The sequence below is a fragment of the Mobula hypostoma genome, chromosome 11 (genome assembly GCF_963921235.1).
Source record: "Mobula hypostoma chromosome 11, sMobHyp1.1, whole genome shotgun sequence".
Taxonomy (NCBI): domain Eukaryota; kingdom Metazoa; phylum Chordata; class Chondrichthyes; order Myliobatiformes; family Myliobatidae; genus Mobula; species Mobula hypostoma.
This window is the reverse complement of record NC_086107.1, coordinates 41,524,188-41,541,397: the sequence shown is the minus strand read 5'-3', so window position 1 is coordinate 41,541,397 and position 17,210 is coordinate 41,524,188. Positions and strand designations below refer to the sequence as shown.

Here is a 17,210-nt window from a genome sequence, read left to right as displayed (position 1 = left end):
ATCCAAAAGATGTGCTGACATTAGAGGTGGCCTCAAGGAGATGCACGAGAATGATCCCAGGATTGAAAGGGTTTTACATGAGCATTTGATGGCTCTGGGCCTGAACGTGCTAGAGTTTGGAAGAATGAGGGGGATCTCAATGAAGCCTTTTGAATATTGAAGATCTAGATAGAGTGGCTGTAGAGAGGATGCTTCCTATAGTGGGTGAGTCTAGGACCAGAGGGCACAGCCTCAGAATTGAGAGATATCCACTTAAAACTGAGGAAAAATCTATTTTGTCAGAGGATGGCAAATCTGGAATTCATTGCCATGGATGGCTGTGAAGGTCTAGTCAATTAAATTTAAAGCAGAGGTGGATAGTTTCTTGATTTGTTAGGGCATTAAAGGTTACAGGGAGAAGGGAAGAGAATGAGTTTGAGGGGGATAATAAATCAGCCATGATGGACTGGTGGAGCAACCAGGATGGGCCAAATGGCCCAATTCTGTTGCTATGTCTTATGGCTTGATGGAGATCGAACTTATTTTTTTCATATCTGGCTACAAAGAAAGTGCTGATCGCAGAGCTCCCTTCTTAGTAATTATTACTTCCTAACTGTTGATTACAGAAACAGCTGGGTGGCTTTGAAGTTGGCTGGATATTAAGTTTGCAACATGCAGTGCTTTTCATATTGTTTATTGGTGTCACTTTGAACCCTATTGTTTATAAAGAGCACAGTCAGTTGTTCTGTCCAATATGCCACAGGATTTTGTAGACTGTTGTACTCACATCAGATGCAAGTCTCAGAAAACAAATTCAGCTTCTCATTCACCAGACACCCTGCACTTCAAAAAGGGATTGGGAAATTACAGGCAGACTCCATTAGTTCAATGACAGTTTAAAGAAAATGCTGGGGTCAGTCAGTACCTGTGGTGGCAGTGAAGCTAAGTTTCAGGTGCCCAGCTTTCAGACTTTTATTTGTGTCTCAGTTGAAACAATCTTCCCTTCTAGTCTGGATTTGCTCATTTCCTTCCCCAGATATGCAACAAGCCTTCATTCCTTTAGCCAGTACTCGACAGTCTTCCATTATTCCCTCCACCCTTCCTTTTGCTCTGCAAGTGCTTTTCAATGAAGAGTTGTCAACTGCATCCCATGGTTGTATAAAGTATACATTCTTGAATAAATGTACTTTGGAATTAGTATTTCAATACCATTTTAATTTCAGCTTTAACATCAGTTTCCGATTCACCAGCAATCAAGAAATTAGAAAAATTAGAGCCATGATTTACTTTTAGTTTTAAAAAAAGGGATTGCTTTGAAAGATGTTTAGGAATTGTATAATTGAGATTGGCAATTGTAGGATGCAATTATAGGGACTATTGAAGGGTTCAAATTACCAATATGGCATTCAAAGATCACAAGTTAAATTTATCAAAGAACATGCATATCACCATATATAATCCTGCGATTAATTTTCTTGCAAACATCTTCAATAAATCCATAATAGAATCAATGAAAGTCCCCAACTTGGATGTTCAACCAGTGTATAAAAGGCAAGCTGCAAGTACAAAAATAAAATAATAAATACACAGTAGAGATGGAGTTCTTGAGAACAAGTCTGTAGGTTGTGGGAACAGTATAGTGATGGGGCAAGTGACGTTGAAAGTTATCCCATTTGGTTCAAGAATCTGTTGAACCTGAACCTGGTGGCAAGTCCTGAGGTGCCTGTATCTTCTTCCTAATGGTGGCAATACAAGGAGATCATGTTCTGGGTGGTAGGGGTCCTCAATGATGGATGCCGATTTCCTGCAACAACGCTTCATGTAGAAATGCTCAGTGGAGGGGAGGGGTTGACCCGTGATGGACTGGGCCGCATTCACTACCTTGTGTAGGTGTTTGCATACCAGGCTGTGATGCAGCCAGTCAATATAGTTCCTCTACACATCAATAGAAATTTAAGATTTTGATGTCATGCCAAATCCTCAAACTCCTAAAGGAAGTAGAGGCACTGCTGTGCTTTCTTTGTAATTGCACTTGCATGCTGGGCCAAGAACAAGTCCTTTGAAATAATGACACCAAGGAATTTAAAGTTGCAGACCCTCTCCACCTCAGATCCTTCGATGAGGACTGGCTCCTGGACCTCTGGTTTCAATAGACAATAGGTGCAGGAGTAGGCCATTCGACTACTGGACCTCTGGTTTCCTCCTGAAGTCAATAATCAGCTCCTTCTTGCTGACAGTGCAAGTTGTTTTTGTGGTCTCACTCAGCCAGATTTTCAATCTCACTCCTATATTTTGACTTATCTTTGATTCATTCTTTAATGGTGGTGTTGTCAGCAAACTTGAATATAGCATTGGAACTGTATTTAACCACGCAGTCACAATTGCCTATGGCACACCTGCATTGATGGAGATCATTCAGATGTTGCCAATCTAAACTGACTGGGGTCTGTACATGGGGAAAGAGAATCCAATTGCACAAGGAGGTATTGAGCCAAGGTCTTGAAGCTTATTGATTAGTTTTGAGGGGGATGATGGTACTGAATGCTAAACTGTAGGCAATAAGGAGCATCCTGGTGTATGCATCTTTTCTGTCCAGATGTTCCAACGTTTAGTGAAAAACCAATGAGATGGCATCTGCTGCGGACTTGCTCCTTCAGTAGACAAACTGGAGCAGATCCAAGGAGCTTCTGGCAGGAGGTGACATGTTTAATCACCAACCTCTCAAAACACTTCATCACTGGATGCAAGTGCATTTGATTGACATTCGGCTCATTTGATCCCAATGACTTTGCTTGAAAAAAAAAATCCACAGGAACCTCCAAGCAAAGAATTTCAACATCTGAACATTTCAGTGTCTGCTTAGGAGCAACTTACCACCACTGCCATGCTTCGTATGATACAGTTGCTCCAAATGCAAAGGACAGTCTTTTGCAACAGATTTGTACATTCCATTTTGTACAAAAAAGGTACAAAATCTTAATAGATCTTCAAGAAGCCAAGCCCAATATTCACCTTGGCAGAAGAAGGAACTCCAATGCAAACTCATGCATTCACAAAATCTCATCTTGGTCATTCTTTGATAATGCACAAACATAGTTGTTGCAGGAATCAGTAACTGTTGACTTTAGCAAGCACACTGATCAGAGTAGTAACTCTTGATATTCGACCTGATACCATCAGCACAGTTTAGGCTCCTGATATGTACTGCATCTATACAACTTTTGCCAAGGACTAGCATACATATTCGCCTTTTGGAACGAAAGCCCATTTTTAAAATCTAAGCACATTAGCTAACATCTTTCAACTGCTGACAAGATGTTCTGGGGGCTGAGCATCCACAGTCCCCAAGTTCTGCCACATCTTACTAGATGATCAGATGCAGAAGACAATCACCCACCAAACCAGTAGGGGGTGATTGGGGATAAGCTAGGATAGGATAAAATCTGGGACAATAAGAAATAGAAGCAACATGAAATATAACTGGGACTGCGACACCACTAGTGGATATCATTTAAGTCATCTTGTGCTCCAGTTGAAGAGCTAGATGCTCTGGTGGATAACATATCACAGCCTACAGTTATTGACCCAAATCACACTGACTGGTCAGTAGTTACACCAGAATTGCCAGCATTCAGCCATTTGTAGACAAGTCCCACAGGTCAGTGTCCAGGATAAGCTGGAACTCTCTATGTCACTCAGCTACATTGGTTTCAGGGTGGAATGGCAGGTATGATGTGGTGAAATTCTGCTTTGTTTTGGGAAATGCAATCTTTGCCAGAAAAAACAGACAGGCATCAGGTCCTTGATTGTTTAAATGGGATCTCCCCAGAGGATGAAGAGCAAAGGTTGCCAAATTCCAACAAAGTCCTGGCCAAGCAGCCAGTTAAAGTACAGTTTAAAAATTCTATCTTAAAATATTGCAATCACTCAATGCATTGCAGAAAACACAGAACATGTGCATGAAAGCAAGACCAGTTATACTAAATCTAGCCAGCCATTCCTCCAAGCCCAATAAAAATGAAATCCCAACTGATCGGAAATCGTGCAAGAGGAGTTAATGTTTCTTTAATTACTGGATATAAACTATGTCCCCATTGTATTCATCTTTTAAAAGGGCAAACACTGACTACAGCAGCCATAGCATTACAGCATGGAAATAGGCCTCTTGGCCCACTTACCACACTGGTCAAGAACTCATCCACAATTCTCCACATTCCCAACTCTGCCAGATTAGACTATTACATACACTAGGGACAAGTTATATTCTTCAATTAATCAGCCCACACACCTTCAGGATGTGGGGAGAAAACTGAAACACCTGTAGGAAACAGTCACACGCCAACTCCAAGTCAGCTTCTGCCCAGCTCACTGGAGCTGTGAAGCAGCAGTTTTAGTAGCTGGATCACACAAACTCTGCTTATGGGTAAAGATGTTGGGAATCAAGACTACTGGCTTTTTTTTAAAAAAAATAAAAAAGACAAGTTCAGGTCTTGGAACAAAGTTTACTGACATGATTTGAGAGAAAACACGGCAATCCCATGTGTAACCACACAATTCCTGCAGCAACATCATTGAAATGACTATTATTGAATAGTATCCAGTCAAAGTGATTAATATAGCAAAAAAAGCACAGTACACTTTATGATTAAGAAAATAACACAGGTTAAGTCATTGATACAGAAATAAACAAGCAAGCATCAGCTCCTAGAGATATACAAGTAAGTTAATCTGGAACCCCTGGATTGAAACTGAATTTATTGGATACAAGGAACTTGCAGGCCAATTGCATCAGACTTGGCAGGAAACAGACAAGAGGTGGTGGATACTGGAACCTGGAGCATCAATCTACTGGTGGAACTCAGCAGGTCAAGCAACATTGTGGGGCGGGGAGATGAGGAGGAAGTGTAGAGACAAATTGATGCTGTTAAAAAAAACATACCACCTCTTGGCCTACAGTTCTCAACTATTTCCAAAATGCAGGGAAAAAAATTAGTTTTTAAATAACTTTAATGGGAGAAAGTTTGAAATCTCCCATATCTGGTGACTGTCAGCAAATCTTGGTACATTTGGTCATCTCCCAAAAATTACAGATTGGAGGCTGGCAAAAGTGAGGGAGAGTAGAAACATAGACCACAAACCAGTTAGCTTGACAATAGTTTAAAAACTGCTAGAATTAATGCATTTAGCAAATAGGATTGGGCAGCATGAAAAGGGATTAATGAAGGGAAATGTTCAGAACTATTGAATGAGTTTAATTAGTGGAATGAAAACTAATTACTGTATTCAAATTTTAGAAAGTCTTTAGTAAAATGCTATACAAATAGTTTTCAAATGCATGGAATGCTATACTGACTTAGATCAAAGGTTAATGAAAAAAATTTGCAATAAATAATGGGTTCTTTTCAGGTTGGAGACCAATAGGGCACCTCAACCGATGACTGGGACCCAAAATCTTCAGTCTATGATTTAGCTGTGGGGAATCTAATGTTAATCAGTTTCAAGATTTGTACAAATCTGTGTGGCAGTGTGGGCTGTGTGGCAGTGTGGGCTGTGAAGCAGATGCAGAGGGACTTTGAGATACAGGGTGAATGAACAGGCAAGGACATGACAGATGGAACATACTGTAGAGAAATGAAATCTCCCACTATAGTACAAAAAGGTAAAGTTTCATTTTAAATAACAACATTAAAAGATGTTTATATTCAGAGGAACCCAATGCCTTTGTACATCACTGGAAACATGTAGGTATACCAAGCAAATTGGAAGACAAATGTTACACAAATCCTCGTAAAGGTCAGGGGTTGGCATTGTTCCTAAGGCCCTGATGTGGGAATACACAAGTGTATTGATTTGGTTTACTTAAGGACATGCAACAGGGGCATGAAATTTCAAATTGTTCAAGATGTGATCTGATTATGAGAGACTTTTAGTTTAGAATATGGGAAAAATAGGAAACTACTGCTAAAATACACGTCATATGCAGTCATAGAGGCGCAATGCCTACTCCAGTCTTCAACAGTGCAGGAGCAAGCAATGTATTTTCTCAGTGAGGAACTAAAGAAATTTTGATTTTGCTATTTATTATTTTGCATATCAGGTTTAATTCCAAATATGAAGCAATACCCAAAACGTATTGACCATATAAAACTTCCAATATGCAGCTGCTTACTGGAAAAAGATAGCAGAACATGACCCCAAAATACATTCTTAGAGGGGACTTGGGGTCATTGCAAGTATGAAATACAGTAACACTTCCATTACAAACCTGTGACCAAAACATCGCACTCCCTTTTAAGTTTTCTAACAGGAGCAAGTACTTCCAATAAAATGTTGGCATTTTGCAATGTTTCCTCAATTCTTAAGGGGACAGAGACATATTGGAGTGCAGTTTCAAAAGAGCTCTCGGGAAAATCTCAACAACAGCCAGCATCTGGGGGGAAGAGAGAGAAAAGAGTCCTGCTGAAGGGTCTCAACCCGAAACGTCGACTCTACTCTTTTCCGTAGAAGCAGCCTGGCCTGATGAGTTCCTCTTGCATTGTGTGTAGCATACAAATTAGGATAATACATTATCAATAGCTAGGAAAAATTGACCACTACTAGATTGGGCTGGTTTAATGCAGATCATTATCAGTCTCAGTTACCAATATCAACAATTATCCACTAGAGCAAAGTTGCTCTGAAATATCATAGATTATGCAAAGTAACACGTGGACATTACTTGCCAATAGTTTCTTACTCCACACAAATACAAACATGATATATACAGAGCCAAAACAAGGTGACCAAAAGCTTGGTCACTATATCTGTACAGTTCACTCACCAATCAGAAGTTGTGGTCCCAGGTTATTAGGTCAATAAACATGGAGCAGAATTAAACCATTCAGCCCAACGAGTGTTCACCATTCAATCTTGTTTGGTTTTCCTTAATTCCAGTCTTGATTAGTACAATCACTTTACAGCATTAGCTGTAAGATTGGGATTTAATTCCCACTGTTTGTAACAAGCTTGTACATTCTCCCTGTGAACATGCTGGTTTCCACCCACATTCTGAGGACATATGAGTTAAGGTTAGTGAATTGTTGGCATGGTTTTTTAGTGCTGAAAGTGTGGCAATACTTGCAGGCTACCCAGCACAATCCTTGCTGAGTTGAAGCAAAGGACACATTTCACTGCATGTTTATCTGCGTGACAATTAAAGCCAAGCCTTACAAAACCTCAGCATTATACCGCATCCTTGCTCTTATATACGATGCAAAAAGATTGCACACTTGTATTTGTCTTCCCTATTGAGCAAACTTTAGGGAACCCTACACTAGGACTCCTAAATTCCTTTGCACCTCCGATTTTTGAATTCACTTCCTGCTTAAAATAGTTTTTTGCCTTTATTCCTTTCCCAAACTGCATTACCATACACTTTCCTGCACTGTATCCTACCTGCCACTTCTTTGCCCATTCTCCTAATCTGTCCAAGACCTTCTGCTGACCCATTGCTTCCTCAACACTACTTGCCACTCCACCCATCTTTGTATCATCTGCAAATTTAGCCAAAGCCATCAATTCTATTATCCAGTTCATTAGCATAATGTAAAGTGGGCCCAACACTGACCCCTGCAGAATACTAGTCACTGGCACCCAGCCAGAAAAGTCCTACTTTATATCTAATCTTCACCCTCTGATAATCTGCTGTCCATGTCTTTTCTGTAATACCACAGGATCTCAGCTTGTTTAGCAGCCTCACATGTAACACCTTAAGGGGCTTCTGAAAATCCAGGTAGACAACATTCACCAACTCCTTATCTATCCTGCCTGTTACTTTCTCAAGAATTCCAACAGATTTGTCAGGCAAGATTTTCCTCAAGAAACCATGCTGAGTTTGACTTCTCACAATATGCCTCCAAGTACCCCAAAACATCATCCTTTAGAATGGACTCCAGCATCTTGCCAATCACTGAATTCAGCCTAACTGGCCTATAGGCCTATATCAGTCCTGACGAAGGGTCTCGGCCTGAAACGTCGACTGCGCCTCTTCCTATAGATGCTGCTTGTCCTGCTGCATTCACCAGCAACTTTGATGTATGTTGCTTGAATTTCCAGCATCTGCAGAATTCCTGTTGTTTGGCCTATAATAGCCTGTCTTTTGCCTCCCTCCTTTAAGAGGGAGTGACATTTGTGATTTTACAGTTCTCCGGAAACATTCAAATATCTAGTAATCCTTCAAGAAATATTAACACCTCCACAAACTCTTTAGCTACCCCTTTCAGAAACCTAGAGTGCATTCTATTACATCTGTGTAATTTATCTTGAGAATTTTCAGCTTCCCAAGCACCTTCTCCTTAGTAATAGCAGCTGCATTTCCTTCTACACCAACACTCAAAACCTCGGCACAGTGTTGATGCCTTCCACAGTGAAGGGTGACACAAAATACTTAGCTCATTTGCCATTTCTTTGATCCCCCATTACTACCACTCCAGTGTCATTTTCTTGTGATTGATGTCCCATGTTACTTTTACTCCATGTATCTGAAAAAACCTTCTATATCCTCATATTTGCTAGGTTATCATATTTCATCTCTCCTTATTGCTTTTATTTTGGTTGGCTTTTGTTGTTTTTTTTAAGTTTCCCAATCCTTCAATTTCTCACTAATTTTTGCTTCATCATATGCCCTTTTGTTTTTATGCTGTCTTGAATTCCCTTGGCAGCCACTGTCGACTCATCCTCCATTCAGAATGTTTCTTTGGGATAAAGAGATCCTGCTTCTTGTGAATTTCTCTTAGAAACTACAGCCATTAATCTTCTACCATCAAATTAACTGGCTATCTTCTCTCATGCCTTTGTAGATCTCTTTACTCCAATACATCTGACTTTAGCTTCTCCCTTTCAAACCGCAGGGTGAATCCCATCATATGATCACTATTACGTAAGGGTTCCTTTACCTTAAACTCCCAATTAAATCTGGTTCATTAAATAACACCCAATACAGAATTGACTTTTCCCAAGTGGGTTCAACTACAAGCTACTCTAAAAAGTCATCACATAGGCATTCAATAAATTCCTTCTCTTGAGATTTAGCACCAACCTGACTTTGACAATCTACTTTATATTGAATTTGCCCACGACTACCATAATGTTGTCCTTTGTAAATGTTTTTTTCCCCATCTCCTTTTGTAACTTGTACCCCACATCCTGTCTAAAGTTGAGCCCTGCACACAACTCCCATCAGGGAGTGTTTTTTTTTAAAAAAACCCTTGCAGTTTTTAAAAACTCTACCCTGAAGGATTCTACATCTTCTGATCCTACAGTATGTCATTTCTTTTAAGAATTTTATTTCTTTTTTCCAACCCGCAGAACCACCCCAGCCCACCTGCCTGTCTTCTTGAGAAGATGTACATCCTTGGATGCCAAGCTTCAGCTGGATCTTCTCTCAACCATCCACAGCCCTGGTTATGCAATTCACCAGGACTCTGGTCCAAGCATGGTTCCACTCCCTTCTTCCCCATTTCTGGTGCCAATGCCCCACAATGCCCTGAAGAATCTCAGCCTGAAAAGTCAGCTGCTCATTACCATAGATGCTGCCCAACCTGCTGAATTCCTCCAGCATTGTATTGCTCTGGATTTCGAGCATCTGCAGAATCAGTGTACTGTATAAGATTTTCCACAAATTCAAACTCACTTCTCCCGTAACAACCTTTGAGCCATACTTTTAGCCATAATTAACCCATTCAACCAATGGAAAGTTGTATTTAGAAACCCATCTATCCAAATGACTCTTATATGACTACAATGCAACTAACAATTTGAATTACAAGTTTTACCTTGCATGACCAAATATCACATAGCTGGACAGTAAGCATGTAAATCCATATCTCACCTGTCCAAAATGTAGAAATACTGAAAGAATCAATTAAGATTTTCTTGCTTTTCAACCTCTTCAATGCTATCACTTTCCAAGCTACTCATCTTTCTTCATTCACTCCCACTGGTAAAGTACCAGGTTTAAGCAATCTTTGCTTAGAAAATTCATTTCTGAATAGAATTTTATACAAGGTTAAAAATCAGCCGAGTCCATGCCAGGTTATGACTGCCCTTCAGATAGCATTGCTGCGATTCTGGTAGCATTTTAGTGAAAACCCTTTGACATTATAATTTTAAGATCCACTACGCACAATCTACACCCTATGTCACCATTTTCACTTCCTACAAAATGTACAAACTGGATAGTTCAGTATCATTGATGAACAACAGGATGCTTTTGCTTTCGTTTACCGGCTTACCGATTGCCATTACAAAATATTAAAGGCATGTTTCTTAGAGACAGTGAAATCACTTCATTACACAAAGGAACTATCCTTTTGCAGAGGATCCATTCTGAAATTGAAAAAGCCAAAAGATTAATTTTCCACAAATTTGCTACTTTTGACTTTCTACATACTTTCTCATGCCACAAATTAGATCATATCCTTTTAAGGCTTAACATGAATTTTCAAAATAAACTTAACTGGACCTTTAGTTCCTTGAAAAATAACAACATTGACAGCAAAAGGTAATCCAAATTTGGTGGAATTGTACTGGGGAAATAACAGCTCCATGCATATCAAATTCAAATATTTAGAACAATGATTCCAATTTCACCCTAGACTACAAAATGAATATGATCTCCAATGTCTTTGGTACTTGTGGTTCAATAGGAATTAATCTTGCTTCAAAAGCTTTATAAATTTAAATCCCAAGGTAGCATAGAGTGGTAAAAGAAACTTGCATTTGCAAACCTCTCCCTTTCAGGGAAAACAACTGAGACATTTAGGTTAGTGTTGCCTGTGCAAGAAATAACGATAATTCATCCACTACAATTTTCCAAAAATGTCTTAGTAACCTTTACCATGAAATAGGTAAACATTCACCAGGACACCAAATATACTCTTCAAAGTAACTTTTTTTGCAGCCAGAGGTTTACAAAAATATTGGGCAAGGCTGGAGGAAAATTATCTGTCCAGTACAATTTCAAACTACAGATTTTAGTCTTGCAATTTTTCTCAAGTTAAGCAAACTGTAGGAGCTCCAGGATAATTGACAGGAGCATAACTGCCTACTATTATAACATTATGTGAAAGGATCATAATGGCAATGCAAATAAAGAAATTCTTTAAAAAATACATAAAGCACACTGAAGCCCATTTTGTGCTACAATAGTCAGCAATCTTGGGGTGTATACTAACATTTGCAAAGGTTTTAAGCAGGTATTTTATGAACATTACAGAGCTACTTGCAGATCAGACTAGCTTAGTATGTTCGGATTTTGTTTGATCTTTCCAAAAGGGAATATTCATAAACAATCTAGTAATCTACAAAGTAATGTAGTCAAGTTTATTATAAACTAAATGTATCAAATTGATTCAAGCTTAATTCCTTAGGTTATCTGCAGTAAACTGAAGTTTAATCAATTAAAATAACCTTAGGGTACCAAATAACATTGTTTCATCAAATGAGACTGAAAATATTTGTGCATATTGCATTATTTGGAAGTCAATGTCAACTAATAGATCCAAGACCTGTGCCAATCAATATCCAACTTTAAAGCTCAACTAAGGGCAAAGTATCTTGCACTAAAGGAACAAAACATTTAATGCGTGGAATGCAAGCCCATATGAAACCTGGTCACCTTTTTGGAATGTGATGCAAAATATTAAAATAGCTCAAATGTGAGAAAGCATTGAAAGATTTTTCTTACATTGTTATTGACCAAATTACCTTACTCTAATCATTTTAAATAACACATCAGCACCATCATACACATTAGGTATGTACTACAAAACAATGCAGCCAGTGTCAGAACCAAGTCAACCCCATTAAATATCACATTGTAAGGACTATCCATTTTGAAGAAATTGCCTACAAATTACCCTCCACTTTAAGCTTTAACAATTCGTGTTTGCATGTACAATATCAGAATCCCATGCTTCAACAAATCAAAGATCACTTTTTAGTAATAGCTATTATAAGTACAATTGGAAGACACAGACAACTACCAAGTACTTATTCAGCTGCAGAAACTTAAGTATCCAGTGAGGAAAGAAAAGGACTACAGTCAGATACAATACTTGTATCATAAAGATAACTTGCTAAATTATACTCAACCAGAACACACTACAAATCTGTATGTTATTAAAAATAGGCACAACCCCTTAACATTTTCCAAGTAATATTGCTATTATCAATATTAGTCAAATACAAACATTCCTGCAAGTCTTCACAAATTCTTAAAGATCATTTATGTGAATCCAGGTTCAAACTGAGTCATGATTAAAGCACATTCTTAAAACTGATACTTGAATCAAGTACAGTACTTTTCAGACTTATGAAGGTTTCATCAAAACCACTCCAAAAAAATACATGTTCTTGCTAATTCATCCATTAAATGTGGCATATTTTGCAGTTAGTGGAGGATAAAAGCACATTTGGGATCAATGTTGTACTTCAAACAATGCAATTCATGGCCAGTTAGTTCCACCTTTACCACAGACTCGGCATACTGCGGAAGTTAGCCCAGACTATAGGCAAATATAATGGCTTATTACAGGTACAAGACAAAACCAAAGTAGCATCCAAAAATAGGGACAGGGATTTTTAATAAGACTAAAAATAGATCCATTTGCAAAATTTATTAATAAAGGAAAACATAGGGTATCTAGTCCACGAGTTCTCCAGGTAGGAGCAAGGTGAAAATTTCTCAGCTATTGCTCACAGTGACTGGTTGAACCCAGCAAATAAAGGGTGAAGCTTTTAGGCAATAAACAGCAGGTGATCACACTCTTCTGGAAGTCCTAATGCTACTAAAAGCCACTCACAGTGCAGTGTAATTGGGCTTCAGTAGTTAATGCAGTATTGACTGCATTATATGGTCCTGTGTATCCTCTTTTACTAATGCCATCTGTATCGCCTTTGTACATTTACCATAATGCATAGCCAATATCTGTTAAAAGCAATCCAAATCATGAATCATACAAAAAACTTTTAGTAAGACAGACATCCAAAGCAGGAAATTTACAGTTGACTTGGTACATGGTCCATTTTAGAGAAACAGGATTTAATATTGCTCACTAAAGTTGTCATGTGTTATGGTTTTCATCAATTACCACTTAGGGAAACAAAGCAATCTACCCTGTATTTTCACTTATTTAACCTCAGACATACTCCAGTACAAATAGTTTTAACTCCCATCAAGAACAAATATGTTCAAGGGGGGCTAGGTGCCTTCCGCTACCCTTGGAATTTAAGGGGGGAAAGTGACTTGAGGAGAGGGGGAGAAGCGTGTAACGGTACAAGTATTATTTACCACCCCCTTTCCCACCTTTTACACGCACCAAGTTGTTCAGACTTTAAAGAGTTAAGTGTCGGTTTACTTCGCTCGAACCAGTAGGAAAACAGACGTCTGACAAGTCACAGATTAAGCCCAATCATTTTAGTACAGAGTTTATGATGATGCATTAAGGTAGCATTTTATAGATGGAAAATAAGTGTTTTAAAACACGCTCGTCTCGGCATTTTGTTTAGATGTGAAGGATATGTACAGTGGTAAGGGAGGAGAGTCGGAAACGGTTTATTAAATGCAAGAGGATTGGAAAGTAATTGTGTTAATTGTGTCAATTTCATCTCCGTAGCAACCGGGCAAGCGCCAGCCAGCAACTGATCTGGGAAGAGAAAACACAAGGACAGAACTAGCTTCAGTTGTTTCTTTATGAACCGTGATAGGAAATTAAAAAGATTGAAGCATTTCGGTTCCTGTGATCCGGCTGCTAATATTTTATACACCTAAAAGCACCAGCCTCAGAATTTACCGCTGTAACTTTTGCAGAGAACTAGCGGAACAAAAACAATTGCGTTTTAAACCACCTCACTTAGAAATACAAAAGGTTTGCAGTACTGTGGCAGGGAAAACGGTAGTATAAGGGGCGATATCAAACCACCATCACACAAAGTGAAACAACACAAAAAGGAAGGGGGGGGGAGGAGGAACCACAAACAGCGCGTACAAAAGAATAAAAGCAGTTTATTTTGTACAAGGACGGAGAAAATAAAGAGCTTCAGAAGCGATTAGAGTCCGGTGGGGACGAGACTCAGATCGGAACCATTAAAGACGCAATGTTTGCAAAAAGGACACGGAAAGAATGCAGAAAGAGAGCTTGAAAGTGATCACATAAACATCTTCTACCTTAGCTCAGTGGCCGTTCTCGGACAGACTACGGTAACAGCCGACACATTAAAAAAACAACAAAAAAACAGTGCCGCATCTCACCTTCCTCCTTGTCTAACACCATGGTCCCGTGGATGCAACGGAGTCCGGGGCACGGCGCTCCTTTCTCGGCTTCTCCAGCCAGCGAGCTTCGGTAACTGAACTGCGATCTATCTTGCCTTTTGAAGACAGGGGGAAAGCCGCGACAACCGACCTTTCTCAGTTAGTGAATTATACAGTGATCGCACACCTTCAACGATCGTTAGCTAAAAAATTGCACTAAACCGCTCTCAAAAGCCGGCAAACAGCGACTATCAGCTTTTTCCTTCAATTTATGTGGTTCTATACCCTTTAGGGTTCCTGGCTGGTGAATAAATGCACACATTTCCCAGTATTCCTCAGGTTCCCTGGTTAATTAAATCAATTCATTATGCTCATATCTGATTAGCAGCCCCCGAATCAATTATTCAATACACAAACATAATTGCCTGTGCCAGAGGTGTCTAAGTTTTAGCTTATTTAACTCCAAGGACACTAATTACCCCTAGGGCAAGGGAACTTTTCTCATTAATTCTGACAAATACAAAAGCCCATTTAAGGAGTGTGCGTGGTTGGCTCACAAAGGGAACATTCTGTAACACACGTGCATTTAGCAATAGAGAGAGAGAGAGAGAGAGAGAGAGAGAGAGAGAGAGAGAGAGAGAGGATATAAGGGGGGGGGGGTTGACTTTTGCTATTAATTTTTAAATGGGCAATCTTATTTCTTATACGACGCAAGAGTAAACCACCCTCGAATCCTTTAATTAAACCTCGAAGATAAGTGGGATGGGGGGGGGGTTGTTGAATGATTGGATTCATACCGATCTTCTCATGAAATGATAGGAAAACTGCCAAGATCCAAGAGTCTTTCCTTTCTCTCCACTACCACCCCCACACCCAGAAACTGACAGAGACAGACACACACACTTTCCCGTTTTTAACATTTATTCCAACTTTAATCCTAACTATTAGGAATTAGGCATGCAGAGCTATCCAACGACAGTTCTAAATTACAATCAAACGGTTACCAATTACACAAATTATTGACGGCAGATTCTCTTTTCAACTGCAAATTAAGGCTATTAAGAAAGCCTTTTTTAATGCAAAAGTGACTAATTAACCAACGGATGGGAAATCTGCAGCCCAGATATCAAAAAAGTGCTCTGTGCACATTGCGGAAACACAAGGGAACCAATTAGTTTAATTATCAAAACAGCTAATTAAAATTGCACAGTTCCTAATTAGTTCTTTGCTTTTTCCTCTAATTGACAGGATGGAGATAAATGGGCAGCCGATGAAAAAAAAGAGTGAAGGAAAACAGAGAAACTCTGGTTGAATATTTATGCTGACTTTATCTCGGTCTGTGTGGCAGCCTTGAAACTGGGAAATTAATGACCTTAATTCCCAAACTCTTTTACACTAACTGCGCTCCCCTCTGCGTTCCCTAAGCATTCTGAGTTTTATGGGTCCAGCCACCCCGCCAACAATTTACACGGGAAATAAAAAGCTCTGGGAGGTGAGGAGGATCCAACAATTCACCGCCTAATGTGACAGTTCCCAGTTAAAGACACAGGGGCCTCTTTGTGCGTTACATTTAATAGATGCCAGGAATCCGATCTTCATTACGCATCGCTTGCAAACCGTTGTGGCAATGTTCTTTGTGACTTCCAATCAGGTTAATTAAACGGGTTTCCAGCTCCGTAGCTGGGGAGGGAGAATCGCCAAAAATTGACGCAAGTGATCAGACGATTGATTTTCATTTGCGACCTGACGTATTTTGATGCAAAACTGCATAGTCGCGGAGCGTAAAGCAAAATTGATGCCAGGTACTTTTAAACGTAGACTGACTAGCCAAGCAGACTTTGCTGCATGAGTCGTTTAAATGAATTCTAGTATTATTTACAATAACATCACTGAAAGCTGTTACCGATATTGAAAAGAGATGGACTGCTTTATGTTTACTTAGATATATGCCAGGACTTTGGAAAGTATGCATAAAATGTACTTGCGCCTCTTATTTACCTCGACCTGCTCCCCGGCCCTGGCTAACCACTCTTCTCCCGAAGGAATAATGTGAACATGCAACTTACAGTATGGGAATTACAGATCTCCCTCTGTCAACGCCTCCCCCAAAACAAAGTGTTTTGGAAAGTCAATGATTTACAATATCCGGATTACTAAAAACCAAAAATTCATTACAGAATTACGTGAATTTTGGCCTGTTGACAGTTCTATTTTCCATGGGCCACTTACTGATTCCACTGCTCATTCAGTCAGCAGTTATCTGGATTTTTATTCCCCTCACATGAAGGGTACTAGATCCTCGCGTACCCCCTTTTTAACAGCTCAATTTCCAGTAAAATATCTAACTAGACTACTAAAGGGTTGGAGAGCGCAGCATTCCAAAACTGCTAATAATTAACTGACGACTCGCTAGTACTAAGTTTTCTTCATATTCCGAGGTTTTGTTAAAAACTTGTTTCATAACCGTACATGCATTATTAATGAGCTTTATTAAAAACGGTTATCTTTACACAACAGGTACGTCACGGGAGTTAAAGTACTCAATGTCCATATGGAACTGCAGACAACTTGTGCCGCAAATTATGAGAGGTTGCAATGCATTCATGCATTTTCCTTTGTGTTTCACCAGAAAGCTAAATATGTCCGCATAACTCACTCATGAAATTGGCAATAGTTCAGCTTGAATTAATTCTGTAAATTTCAAGTTTATTTCTGAAAGCAGGATTTTCAGCAAAGGTGATTATTCTCCTCAATGATTGTCAAACGATAGTGCCCACACAAGTGTTTTGTATGCTTGCTTAATAAAAAGCTCATTTAAAAATGGGGGAAAATTAAAAAATCTTGCTGGCAAAATAATCACAGATAAACACAAGATGGAGTAGCTCCATTCTTCTGAACTCAGTTATGAAACCTATTATCCTCACCTTTGCTTTCTGGATTG

At 39.2% G+C, this 17,210-nt stretch overlaps 1 protein-coding gene across 2 annotated transcripts in view; it reads right to left on the bottom strand.

Moving 5' to 3' along the window:
* lmo1 (LIM domain only 1) overlaps positions 1-16,339 on the bottom strand; it is a 52,892-nt gene extending 36,553 nt beyond the window's left edge. The window contains exons 1-2 of one of the 2 annotated variants that reach the window (XM_063063179.1): positions 16,336-16,339; positions 14,270-14,385 (exon numbers count right to left, since the gene is read on the bottom strand). In XM_063063179.1, coding sequence (XP_062919249.1) covers positions 14,270-14,291 — 22 coding nt within the window. In that variant the 5' untranslated portion in view covers positions 14,292-14,385; positions 16,336-16,339. Of the gene's footprint in view, positions 1-14,269; positions 14,386-16,267; positions 16,285-16,335 lie in introns of those variants that run through there. The other variant, XM_063063181.1, reaches the window with a different exon arrangement.
* Between the last annotated feature and the right edge of the window lie 871 nt (positions 16,340-17,210).